At 53.0% G+C, this 13,830-nt stretch overlaps 1 protein-coding gene across 2 annotated transcripts in view; it reads left to right on the top strand.

Annotated features, from left to right (window-relative positions):
- Positions 1-9,107, top strand: part of SMAD7 (SMAD family member 7) — a 28,782-nt gene extending 19,675 nt beyond the window's left edge. For both annotated transcript variants that reach the window (XM_064480326.1, XM_031441943.2), the window contains exon 4: positions 7,125-9,107. In XM_064480326.1, coding sequence (XP_064336396.1) covers positions 7,125-7,663 — 539 coding nt within the window. In that variant the 3' untranslated portion in view covers positions 7,664-9,107. The remainder of the gene's footprint in view (positions 1-7,124) is intronic.
- Positions 9,108-13,830: the final 4,723 nt, after the last annotated feature.

Here is a 13,830-nt window from a genome sequence, read left to right as displayed (position 1 = left end):
CTCCCAGTTGGGAATCCACGTGTGGAATTTGGGGGGATTTCTGGACCCTCTGCAGGTGGGAGGTGGGAGGGTTAGAGATGTGACTTGGTGGGCTTTCTGTTGTGGGATGTCCCCCCTCCTTGTTAGGTCTTCCTGAGAGTGGCCAGGCTCCTGCCCAGGGGCCAGGCAGGTGAGCAGATCATGCGGTTGAGGTCTGGGGAGGGGTGGGGGCGCTCTGTGTGTGCAGGTGTGTGAACCCCCTTTCTAAGGGAGCTGCTGAGTTATGAGGGGGTGAGGGTGGGAAGTTTAGGATGCTCCGAGGAGTGGAAGAGACTTGAAATTCAGACTTGAGACGAGATGAGCTTGGATGCACACTAACCGACAGCCAGGGAGGCCCATTTACTGTAAATATTATGAATGGAGTTGGCCGGGCTGGGGGTCCCCACCCTTCCTCTGAGGCCTCTTGGAGCCGGGCAGAGCAGGCCTCCTCAGAAGGCACGCAGCCGGGTACACGCTATAATTTGCATGGCTGAAGGCTGGGGCACAGGAAGCCGCGTCAGCCCGGCTGGCGAGACAGATGGGAGCTTTTGTGTGGCTTCCCTCCCCTGCCCGGCGCTACCCTCAATTATATTCTCTGATGGCAAAACGCTGCTCTTAGGCGGGACCCCTGGGATGGGGGCCTTAGACTTGGGGGCATTGAGAGGCTTTGGGAAGTCGGGGGTGGGGCCCACTAGGGGAGCAGGGAAGTACCTTTTCCCTCTAGTAACTGATTACTCATCCTCATCACAGTTCGTAAGACACAGTCACGAATCAGCCTTCTAGACTTGCAGGACCTGCCGAATCTGTAAGCTCGGGGCGTTTGCAGGAGGTGATGATGGGTGAGAAACTTCAGGGCCACAAGCCTGGTGGGCATTGGCAGTATGGTGGTGATACAGGAGACCCTTCCTCCAGATACTCCCCTTTTCCTGGGGGCCTTGAATGACAGAAAGAACACAAGGTTGCAACTCTTTAAAAAAAAAAGTTGGTTTGGAGATGGACACAGCAAAGTCTGACTCATCTCCTTTCCTTTTTGATTTTGTTTTGTTTTTGTTTTATTATTGCAAATGAAATGCAAAAATATGCCCTGCTCCCCAAAGTGATTTTCTTACTCTCCAGAAGGCAGTAAAAAGAAATGGAACCAGCATTGTTGAATACTGAGGGGCACATTTGTGAATCCTAGATTGTAGCCAGACCTTCAGAGCCGGAAGAGGGCCCAGGAGGCTGTTTTGCCCCAGTTCCCTTCCTATCAGTTATGGGCAGGTCAGACTGAGACTTAGTGGGCAAAGCCACTTGGCCGAGGTCACAGACCAGCTTGCTGACAAAGAAGCTGTTTCTCTCCTGGCTTCTTGGTGCAAGGGAGCTGGACTCCACACTCAGGCCTAAAGTGGGCATAGCATTTCCAGCGTGTGCTCTGGAGGACATGGTTTTCTCGCTAGTGTTTGGAGAGGACTAGTGGCTTTAGAGGCTCAAAGTGGTCGCCCGCCCACAGCTCACACATGGCAGTATTCTGGCCGTCAACCAGCCTGCTCTTTTTTCAGGTGATGTGGGCCTCATTTTCTCCTTTAATATGAGGATAGTACCGTGCAACCTCACAGTGTCTCCTTTCTGTCCTTCTAACAGGGCTACACATACTAAGTGCTCATGGGGTGTAGGTATCAGCCCAGGACTGTTTTCTCACCCGGGGTGGGGTGGGAGCACGGAGAGTCATCAGCATTTTCCAAGCCTCTGGAGAACCCAAGAGATGATGTACCCTTGAGAGGTGAGACCCTCCAGTGTGGCTGCAGGCCAGGCCCTGGCTTCTGGCTGCGTTTGATCACACTGTCACAATGACCCTGTTGGCCTGCACTAGGAACTCCATTTTAGGGATGAGATCAAGTCACACCAAGATTTGAATTGCGGGGTGTCTGACTGCATGGCTGGTCAGCTCATGGAGGTGGGACTCCCTGTGGAGTGGGACTTGGGGAGCTCAACTGTTGGGCCCAGGGATGATGATGAAGCACCTCAGCCTTTGAAGGAGAGCCTGTGGCACCCCCTGCCCACACCCTAGTCCAGCCACATCTTTGGAGAGCCTCATTGCAGAGCTCTGGAAAAAAAAATCCAACTTTTTCAGTTCTGCCTTCCACAAGCCAGGACTGAGCCTTTTGGTGAAGGAGCTTGGGGCAGTCAGTGGTGGTGGGTTGGGTCTGAGCATTTGTTGGGTAACTGAGAGTTAACCTGAAACGTTTTGAGTTAGAGCAAGCTACCCTCTAAACCCCAGAGTTGTGTTTGCTGCCCCAAGAATCTGAGGGAGCAGTCCTTGACATCATCTTTTGAGTCAACATGGCCGATTAACGCTGACCCCGGAACCCACACTGAGCCCAGACACCGCAGCAAGTTTTTATGTGTTTGCTTTAGTTTTTGGTCATTTGCTTCTTGAAAACTAGAGCCCAACAAGAGTCTTTGTTAATTGTATTTGGGGTGGACAGATTGGCACCGAGTCCTCTTTTATCTTAGTCCTTGTCCCTGAAGTGGGCTGGTTGCTCTCAGAACAGCCAGTTTCCTGACCAGGGTGGGGAGCTGAGCTGACGGGTGCTGTTAACCTTTGAGATGACTGATGGAGGGGGAGGACAGGATGAGGCAACCCTTGGTGGCGCCGGAGTCCCGAGAAGGGAGAACCCTGGACCTGGGAGGGCGAGGCGTGGCGATGTTTGCGTTCCAGGGTTGCCGGGTTTACTTCTGGGTCTGCATTTGTACCCTTCCTTTGCCCTCATCAGCCTGCGTGAGGCAGCCATTTCTGCCCAGGCTCCGTCCCTAGCCCTCTCTCTGCTGGACCACTGGGGATGGGGGGCTCGCAGACCCATCCCACTGCTGAGTAGAGAAATAATCCTCTATGATCCAACTGCTTCACAGAAATGAGAGCAAGTGGAGACACCCCCCCCCCCCCCCGGCCACCGTCCACCTTTTATTCCAGCCTCTTGTGCCCTGGCAGTGGGGCATAGTGGACTCAGCGGGCGCTAGCTGCTGTGGTTCTGTGCTGGCTTGGTTTCCCAAGTCCCTGTCCTGAAAGGTCGGAATCTTGGGGACCTCCCCTCTGTGTGTGGACATGGCTAGGGTCAGATGGCCTCACTCTTGTGCACACTCGTGTTTTCAGAATTCCCCTGGGTGTTTTGGGACAGCTCTGCCTCTCTGGCCCCAGGGTTGACTTCCCAACCTGGAGGCTGGAAATAGCACCACTGAGGCACTGAACTTGGTCTTTACTTCCTCCCTCCAGTTTTTTTTTTTTTTTTCCATCTTCATCTCCTTACACCTTCAAATAAAAAATTTAAAAGGGAAAAATTCCTCTCTTACCTAAAATGTGGCCTTGAGGTCTGGTCACCCTGTGCCGTTGAGATCCCAGGCATGGGATTCATTCATGAGCCTCTGGTCTAGAAGGGTCTGGTCTGTTCATTCATGACCAGGATAATTAAATAACTCTTTGTACGAGGCAGGGAGCTCCTTGTTAAGTGGTCTTCCCTAATGCAAGTGCAAACACGAGGCAAAATCCTTCCCCTTCTCCACACCCGCCTCCCCCTTTCCTTTTAAAGGGTAGATTTTATGCTTTAAGGGAAATGGGGAAGGGGAGGGGGTAAAACAACCTTAAAGGAATTTTAGGCCGATTCAGCACTTTTCTGGGATTGCTCCAAAAATTCCCTAAACTGTAATAAAAAGAAAAAATTGTGAGCAGGCATCTGATTAGTTAGCTTTTTACAACACAGCTTTTCTTTTGGATGCTTTAAAATGCACAGAGTTTTAAAACAAGCCCCTGTACAGTTTTCTGAGGAGGGAGAAGAAGTTGTTGAAAATACCGGAAAAAGTTATAAAAGCTGAGGGAAACTAACAAGGGGCTGTGAGTTTCACCTTTGGAGATGAAGTTATCAGCAACTATGATGCGAGGACCCTTCCTTAGTCCTTGTAACGAGGGGGACTCTTCACTGAGGTCCTCCCAGCTCCTCACCTCGAGGCCTGGGAAGCCCCCAGGAGCTGAGCATCTGCATAGAACTTTGTGGGAAGATGCTTGTGGGCTGTGGGCCTGATTCAGGAAACTGTGTTTCTCTGAAGATGATGCTGGGCGCTTCCCAGAAATGAGCACAGATGCCGGGTGGTGCAGGGCAAAGCAGGGGAGTCTGAGTTGGCAACATGGGGCATTGTGTATCGGCCCCCAGGAGCGGGCTGTGTAAAGGGGGCCTTCACCCTTGTTACAGAACCTGTTTTTGTGCTCAGAGATACAATTCAAGAGCAGTGAGGAGGTGAGGTATCAGGGTACTAGGGGGCTGTGGGGTGACATGGGTGCACGTAGGGGTCCTGCTGCCCTTGATTAGGGCACCTAGTGGATTTTCAGGGGCCTTGTTCTCATCCAGGGACACCCACATGCTGTTTATCTGGGCTGGGCCATTAACCTCAACAGAAAAAGGCTTTTTCCAGGGGATGTCTGGCAGCAAATTGCTGGGTGGACTGGCGGGCTGCACAGATGAAAGAGAAACCCTCCAGAACGTGCCCCCCTTTCCCCTCACCCCGCTCCCCCTCCCCTCTGCTGGCTGACCTCAGGCTCCAGCCCCCGCCCAGCTTCCTCTGCCCCCAGAGGCCCCCACCCCTTGCCGGTGGGCCTGGCACTGGGGCAACTTGATCCCCAGGCCCCCACCCCACCCTCCTCCTCCTCTCCCCACCCCCCTCCTCCCCCCACCCCCTCTGCTCTACTGGGTGCCAGGTTTCAGGGGAGCCGGGCTCCTGTGAAACGAACTATTGTGGTGAGGCTCAGCTGAGGGTCTCCCGAACCTCCCTCCCAGCGACTCCCTGGTCTTCCTTTCCTGGCTGGTTTGTTGTCCCAAGTTGGGCTAATAAGCCAGAACTTCTTACGTTTCAAAACACTCTCCCTGCCTCAAACGGGAGGACTGGCAGATGGGTACCCTGTGCCTTCCAGAGGAGGGCTTTCTCCTCCCCAGCGAACTTGGACACCAGAGCATTTTTATTTACATGGATGTTATGGGTCTTTGGTGTGGCCTGAATCAGAGCTGAACTCCCTCGGCAAGAGGGTTCAAAGATTGCCAGCGCTCACGAGTTTATTAGCAGTTGATGGATACTTTGCAGAAACAAGTTAATGCCTGATGAGTCACTTCTGCTTGGAGCCCTTGTCCCGCTCTTGTTTTTCCATATGTTCCGGTGTGTGTGCACGCAAACACACACTCGTGTAATACACACTCGTATGTCACACTCATGGACATGGCCTCTCTCACTCTTGTACTTTAGAGATGCTTGTGTGTCGGGGGAGGTGACAGGCCAGGTTTCTGGAATTGATTTTCGATGGGGTGGGGACTGAGGGGAGGAATGAGCCCTCGGCTTCCCCGTTTTGTGTAGCCGTCCCGGCAGGCACTTGAGAAGGCCAGGTGGGGTGTCTGGGGGACCCCCGCTCAGGGTGTATGTCTGTGGCCCCCTCAGTGTGTCACGGTGTACATTTGCACGGACTTATGCATGGGACACCTCCATGCAAAACTGGCTGCTGCTTAAAAAAAAAGTTAATGGAGCTGACTGGTTCCCAGGTCCTAACATGCCTGTAAGGGTTGGAAGCAGTTGGTGTGCGGAGCTGCACTGGTTACCGGCCTGCTGGGGCAGCAGGACATGGGGGCCCGAGCCCTCCCCCAGCCCTGGCTGCTCTGCTGTAAAAGCCATCATCACCCCTCTCCAAAGCCGGTGGTTCCAAACTCAAAAAGGCCAAACAAGCCAAAGACATCTCACAGCACCCATCTTCATGCCCCAAGCCCCCTAGTCAGCGAGAAGCAAGGACGGACCCGGAGGGCAGGGGAGGCCCTGCCGTCTGCCCGGCTTTCCCCCTGCCTTTCCCCATTTTTGTTAACAAATACAAGACTTCCGGTCTCCGCCCTGCCACCACAAACCACAGCGTTCCTGCAGCCCGGCTGGGCTGGGGAGATTTATGGTTCCCAGTCTGAGGCCTGCCCCGCCGGCTCCAGCTTAAGGAGGAGCTGGAATGCCAGCCGCTGGGGGCCCCCTTTCCTTCCATATTACCCCCACCCCCACCCCTTTTAAAGATCTCCAAGTGCCTATTCAGGAAAATCACCTTACCAGAATCATCACCCCAGTCTCCCCCGCTGCCTGTGGGAAGAAGCAGGTCTAGGAAAGCTGGGGTGGGGCCTCCAGGGGAGGGAGACTGGAGGGGGCAGGGCCCCCAGTCTAGATGCTCCTGGGGAGGGAGGGGGAAGAGGAGGATGCCAGCAGACAAGGGCCCTGCCAGCATGGTTATGTACCCACTTCAGACACATCCTTTTCTGTCTGGGCTGGAGGGAGCTTCTGTAAGGTAGTCTGGGTTGACACCAAGCTGCGTGTTGTGATTTGGCATTTTGACGTGAACTCACGCTTTGTGTACAGAGCTGTTGTTGACAGACACACTGAGATTGTTTTTCTTATTAGGAAGACATATTTTTACCTCAAACCTCTTCCATTTAAAATCTTCGCGGATGGTACACCCTTATGGCCAAGGCACTGATCTGAGAACTGGGTCACAAGCACAGAGACTGTTCAGCAGGTGGTCCCGGAGTCTGGAGACCTGGGTGCCAGGTCTGGCTGTGTCATCCCTGCGGTCTGAGCAATAAGCTTTCTGGGCCTGGGTTTTCTCATGAGGATGACAAGGGGCTGGAGCGGCTGGCCTTCAAGGTTCCATCCAGTTTCAAGAACTGTAATTTCAGACCATCTATCTGGAAGGCCTCTTCTAGCCCGAAAACCAGGACCTAGCAAGTTACTGAGTGGTCCTGGCTTCTGAGCTCTGCAGGGGTGGGGTTTCCTTTGGCCAGACGGGCACATGTGCTGGTGTCCTGGGAGGATGGGAGAAGAGGAGGGGAGGGGCTCTCCAGCTGAGCCCCATGCTTAAAGGCAAGGCTCTTCCATCAAGACTGGGTCAAGATTTCCAGGCCCCAGTAAGAGGACATCTTCCAGTACCACTGTCACCTCCTCCTGTCTTGCACTGAGAGACAAGCTGGTCCGGGGGGTACCTGTGTGTATGTGTATGTTGATTCGAGGATGTGGAAGAAAATGCCCGTCCCCGTCACCACCAACCAAATGTCTGCCATTTTGTTTTATAGATTCCCAACTTCTTCTGGAGCCTGGGGATCGGTCACACTGGTGCGTGGTGGCATACTGGGAGGAGAAGACGAGAGTGGGGAGGCTCTACTGTGTCCAGGAGCCCTCCCTGGATATCTTTTATGATCTACCTCAGGGGAATGGCTTTTGCCTCGGACAGCTCAATTCGGACAACAAGAGTCAGCTGGTGCAGAAAGTGCGGAGCAAAATTGGCTGTGGCATCCAGCTGACGCGGGAGGTGGATGGCGTGTGGGTGTACAACCGCAGCAGTTACCCCATCTTCATCAAGTCAGCCACACTGGACAACCCGGACTCCAGGACGCTGTTGGTACACAAAGTGTTCCCCGGTTTCTCCATCAAGGCTTTTGACTACGAGAAAGCGTTCAGCCTGCAGCGGCCCAACGACCACGAGTTCATGCAGCAGCCGTGGACTGGCTTCACTGTGCAGATTAGCTTCGTGAAGGGCTGGGGCCAGTGCTACACCCGCCAGTTCATCAGCAGCTGCCCGTGCTGGCTGGAGGTCATCTTCAACAGCCGGTAGCCACGTGGGGAGAGGACAGAGCGGGAGCCGAGCGGGCCCAGTCCAAACTACTTTGCTGCTAACGTTTTCCTCCTGAGTGCTTGCTTTTCATGCAAACTCTTTGGTCGTGTTTTTTTTCCCCCCTCTCCCCTTTTCGTCTTTCTCGTTTATGCTCTGTTTTGTTTTGTTCTGTGAGAAATAGCTTATGAAAAGAATTGTTGGGTTTTTTAGGGGGTGGTGGTGGTATGGTTGGCAGAACACCTCATGTGAAAAGGGGAGGCAAAAATCAGAGTACCGCCAAACACAGTGTTGGAATGGGGAGCAGGTCCCAACTTTGGGGTCGTTGTTGCCCTTGTCAGGGCGTACGTGTGAGCGAGTGTGCGCACATGCGCACGAATGCAGATGGGGGACTCGTGTGTTTCTTACGATGTCTCCGGCTGAGACCTTTTCCTCCCAAGGTTGTCTCTCTGCCCCTTGGACATGCTCAGTGGGGCGGCAGCTGCCAGCAGCAAGGCTCTGTCCCCAGCCCCGGGAAGCCCCCACCTCGCCTCTCCCCTTCTAGGACATTGGCTTCTTAGAAACAACCCTGCAAGAGGCTGAACCAGAACCCGTTTTTCCATGCCGTCTTATCGCTCCCCCGTAGCCACCCTGTTGCCATTGTCGTGTCTTTCTTTTTTGACCGTCTGCTCCTGGACATCTCTGAGATGGGCTTCCCAAGGGCTGCCGGGGCAGCCCCGTCACAGTATTGCTCACCCAGTGCCCTCTCAGGCCCCTCAGCCTCTCCCCTGCCCTGGTGACATCAGGTTTTCCCCGGACTCAGAAAACCAGCTCAGCACTTTCCTCCCCTCCGCAGCCCATGTGTTGAGCTCTGCTGTTGGACCAGCAAGGGGAGAAGCCCCGGGAGGGAGACTTCTCAGCATCCCCCTCTTCCCACCAAGGATTCGGTCCATCACAACCCAAGGTACCATCCTGAGCTGACACCTAACTCTTTCATTTCTTCTACAACTCATACACTCGTATGATACGTTGACACTGCTCTTAGCTCAATGAGCATGTTTAGACTTTAACATAAGCTATTTTTCTAACTACAAAGGTTTAAATGAACAAGAGAAGCATTCTCATTGGAAATTTAGCATTGTAGTGCTTTGAGAGATAAAGGACTCCTGAAAAAAAAAACCCTGAGATTTATTAAAGAAAAAATGTATTTTATGTTATATATAAATATATTATTACTTGTAAATATAAAGACGTTTTATAAGCATCATTATTTATGTATTGTGCAATGTGTATAAACAAAAATAAAGAAAAGATGCACTTTGCTTTAATATAAATGCAAATAACAAATGCCAAATTAAAAAAGATAAACACAAGATTGGTGTTTTTTTCTATGGGTGTTATCACCTGGCTGAATGTTTTTCTAAAGGAGTTTATGTTCCATTAAACAATTTTTAAAATGTATACTTGATTCCATGTTGTCCTCCAGCTCCTTTTTCTTCTGGTGGGAGGGGTGTGGGGAGGTGTGTCCATCAGAATCCAGAACAGCTGGGGTCTCCCAGTGCTTGGTTGGGGAGGAAGAGGGGTTACCTGGATGTCTCTGGAGAGAATAGCCCGGTCTTCCCTTATTAGAAAGATCTGTACCTGCATAGATGCCACCTTTCTTGTTAGGCAGGAACCCTAGAGTTTAGCTGGTGAGCATCCTGAGTTTGTAATGGAGTCAACCTCAGGGAGCCCTGAGTTTACAAAGGTGGGTGATTTTTCAAAGCTTGAAGAGTTGAGAAAAGGGAATTTTATTTCGGATGATTGGGAAGGAGGTTGCCCTGGGAGATGGGAGGGCGAGGTACAGCCCCAAGACCTTGGGGTCCTTCTGGTTCCTGCTTGCTATCTCCTCACTTTAAGTCCTGAGACTGGCACCTTTCCCAGAGGAAGGTCACTGCCACACTGGGTTCCAGGACAGGTTCCCTGAGAGCTGGAGTCCTGGAGGAGAGATGAAGTGGGGATTTAGTGTTGGGAGGAGGGATCCGGCTACCTCTTGGGCGCGCCGAGTTCTGCACTGGGCACTCCTGGGGTGGAGTAGACTCTGGGGGGTCATGGAGTCCAGGTCCTGCTCTGTCTGCTTAAACCCCTTCCAGCTTTCTCTTTTCTCGGCCCCGCCCAGCCCCAATGGCACTTGCTGGTAAACTGCCTCTCGGTACTACCCCTAGGATTTCCACTCTGATCTGAGCCACGTTTTAGATTCAGGGCTTCTTGCACAAGAAATGAGTCCAAACTGGGCACCAAATGGGGCTGTTAGGTGTTTATGTCAGGAAGTCTTGAACCTTCAACCCGGGAGCGGGGGTATCTGAATTGGGAGTTAAAATTTTGGACATGACAAGCTTGTACAATTTCAGAAAACCTTTATTGGAGGGCTCGGGTAGGATTGCCAGTTTTTCATTTTGCCAAATGACACAGCACTACAGCCTACTGGCACCACCATTTAATTTGAGGGAATTACAATGCAATTGTATAGTGAAAATGTGAACTTCAACACAACCTGCTGATTTACGACCCAGAGCATTAGTGCCAAATGGTCATCTGGGCCAGCTTGTTCACATGAGGTGACAGGGACCTCACTACCTCTTGAGGCAGCTTTTTATCAGTTGGACAGAAAGCTGCCTCCATTTATTCTAGTTCTGCAACCTGGAAGGAGTGTAAAATCCCGTGTCTGGAAAACACCCAAGGAGGGCTCTAATTAACTCCCGGGTGGCAGTGGTGGAGGAGGGGTGGGGTGGAAGGTGTTACATTAGGGAGCTGTCAAAGGCATTTTCGTTTGCTCTAGCTTGCATCAGCATGCCAGGAAGCTCTTTAATAATAATAATAGCTACCATTTATTGAATGCTTAGCCGGTTGCCAGGCATGATGTTAAGCGTTTAAGGGAATTATTTAATCCTCAGTAGGACCCCCTGCAAAAATGGAGGCTTTGAGAGGTTGAAAGACTTGCCCAAGGTCACTTGGCGAGGACGTGGTCGGGGCTGACTCTGGCCCTACTCCTTGGTCCACACCCTGAAGGGATGTTATTTGATGGAGTTTGTTGGGGCGCCAGGCCTATAACCTCAAATCAAGGGAAGGTGGGTCCCGTGTGGCGTGGGCAGGGCCTCTGGGTCTGGGAGGCAGGAGCTGTGGCAGCAGCACCTTCCCGCCCTCCTTTGACACGTGGACTTGACTCTCAGCCTCATGAGGTTGGAAGTGGGCTGCAGGCGTGTGGATTCCGATGGAGAGGCTGGCTCTGGGTCAGGGAGAGAGGGATACTTAGGGGAAATCCCGTGTTAGGGGTACCTGACACGTCCCTCATCTGACCAGAGCAGCCTTCCCCACAGGCATCCCCTGGGTACCTCCTGGGTGCCAGGACTGCAGCAGGCGCCCCCTGGCCTCAGTGGTGTTGGAGGACAAGATGCCCAGCTCGAGGTCGCCAGCAGCACAGGTGTACCTTGGACCACGTGAGACTCAGAGGAGCCAGGACATCCAGCCCAGGTGGAGCTTGGATTCGTGGAGGGGAGGAGGAGATGCCTCATTGGAGGGAAATTTTCCTGTCACCTGGTTCTCCTTCCTCTTTGATCACCAGTCAGGTTTTGGGGTGTGTCACAGGGTTCTGCCCTCAGCTCTCAGGCCACACCCTGTCCCCGGGAAAGCAACATCACTCTGGTGCTTTCATCTCCCCTCGCCCTGCAAATGCCTCAGCTGCCCTGGCCAGAAACCTGGATTCTCCCATCTTCCATGCCCTGTCCTCCATCATGAAATAAAAAAAACCCAGATCCCGTCCTCCCTCCTTCATTCCATCCATAATTATAATTTTAAAATGCAAACATTTCTCACATATCTTCCCTTGCTCTATTCCCACTGGTAACGATTTAGCTCAGGGCCTCCTAATGCCTCCTTGGCCTTCCTTCTACTCATTCAGCATTCACCTCCCAACCCCACCTTTTAACCACCCACCCTTGCCTGCAACACACACACACACACACACACACACACACACACACACACACACTGCACACACACACACTGCACACACACATGCAGGCACACACACATACCCCCTCAGTCCTGGGCATGCAGAGTGACTTGCAGTTCCTCAAACACATTTGGCTTATGTGCTTCCAAGCAAATGTCTTCCAGCTCCTTCTTCAACTGGTGGTCTTATCCTTCAGTATGCAACCCAAACCACACCTCCTCCAGGAAGCACCCCCCCCTTAAAAATTTCTGCTCTAAAGAGACATCAGTGGAGTAAGATTTTCTCTTCCCTAATGAGCAGTAAGCTTTTGGTACACTGGGGTCTCAGCTGGGTCCCCACTTAAGATCTACTGCCCTAAAAATTCCTAACACAGTGCTCAGACAGGGTTTGTCCCAGTGAGGGAGGGAGAGGCAGAACTGTGGGCTTAGCTTGGGATGGAAATAATAATAACAATAATAATAACAACAGCAATAACCAGCATTGATGGTGTTCTGTGTGGTAAGTAGTGTTCCAAGCATTTTACTTTGGAATTTTCCCATATAATCCTTACGACCACCCTAAAAGTAGATACTATTATTATGAGCCCCATTCTACAGATGAAGAAACTGAGGTTAAAGAGTTGCCCAAGGTCCCCTAGCTGGCAAGTGGTAGCATCAGAGTTCATCACCTCTGTGCCATCTCATCTCTAGAGGCAGGCCTGGGTCAAGGGTGACTGAGTGGGGCATATTTTTTTCCCTAAAACAAGCTCTGGTTTGAAAGAACCACGCCGATCTGATCACCAAACAATAGAAACACCTCCTGGCGTCTGTACAGATTTTGTGCAGCAAGGGTCTTCCCAGTGCGTGCCCCGCCACGGGCCCATGCTGCGGCTCCACGCAGGCAGGCCTTAGCCAGCTTGGGAAGAGGAGAGCCTCCCACAGGTGAGTGGTTTGCCCAGGACACCCATGTAGAGCCTGGGGGAGGGGGAGGGTGGAATTGCACCCGGCCCACAGCAAGCAGCTGTCCTGACAGTCAGGCCCCCGCACTCAGCCTCCAGGGGAGCTTTCTGTCCGTCTGGGTGTCATCAGTGCAGCCCCGCTGGCAGCACGGCTGTGGACAGTCACGGCACAAGGGCCCGGGCAGGTGGGGTGGGGGCTGTGACTCAGGGGATGTGACTCAGGGTCCTGGATTTGGAGTCAGATGGACCAAAGTTTGAGTGCTCACTTGGGTAAGTCACTTAACCTCTGTGAACCTCAGTTTCTGAGACATGAAGTGGGCATCATACCTGCCTCATGGGGCCAAGGGGGATGAGTGAGAAAACGCACTGAAGAGCTCGCTACGTGGTGCTTAGGCTGAAGCACGTGGGACTGATAATACCGGCCTACAAAATGGCAATTTCATGTCATTTCATCTACCAGATGCTCGATTCAAGGCAGTGGCGATCTTTTGCCCCTGGCATCACCCTCTGGGTCTGTGCAGCAAGGGGGCTGAAAGAAGACATTCGACCAAGCCAGCTGGCAGTGTGGGGTGGTCAATATTGGGGTGGTTCCTTGCTGCTCAGAATGCCAGCAAACTGCCAAGTCCAGGCCAGAGCAGGAGGCGAAGGCCGTTGGGAGCCGGGCAGGAGGGTTCCTGGCCTCAGGAAGAGGGGGCGTGGGCCCCCAGGCGGTGCCCACCCAGCAGAGTAGCCCCGCACAGCCCCGGGTTTCCTGGCGCTGGAGCAGCAGGCCCGAGTTGCCAGCTCAGCAGTTTTCCCCAACCAGAGGCGCCCCCCTCTCTTTCTGAAAGTAATGATTTTCTAAAAATGGATTCCCTCCCCTCCCCTGGCTGCAATTAATCTAGCAAACATGAAGTGGCCGCTGGAGGAGGCCCTCGGTGAGTTCGGACCAGTGCAAGCGCTCTGATTGATTCAGGCACGATTCACTGGTTAGGGGGTGGGGTGGGAGGCTGGGAATGAGGGGTGCACAAGGGGGCACGGCCTGGGTGCCGGGCTGGACTCACTGCGGGTCCATTTGGTGCCTAATGGAGCCACAGAGACGAGGAGAGCCAGGAGCCTCTTTCCAGGGAGCCTGTATGATGACACTTCCTCGGGATTCGAGGGCCGCAGGACCTCAGAACCCAGCGCTGAGGTCGTCCCATAGACACGGGTGCCCCAGGCCAGGCCAAGTGGATAAACAAACCCGGGGTACCTTCTTGGAGCTGCCATTCTGAGGACCTTTGG

This window comes from Camelus dromedarius, chromosome 28, assembly GCF_036321535.1.
Source record: "Camelus dromedarius isolate mCamDro1 chromosome 28, mCamDro1.pat, whole genome shotgun sequence".
Classification (NCBI taxonomy): domain Eukaryota; kingdom Metazoa; phylum Chordata; class Mammalia; order Artiodactyla; family Camelidae; genus Camelus; species Camelus dromedarius.
The sequence above is the reverse complement of the archived record's forward strand: the minus strand, read 5'-3'. Positions and strand labels throughout refer to the sequence as shown.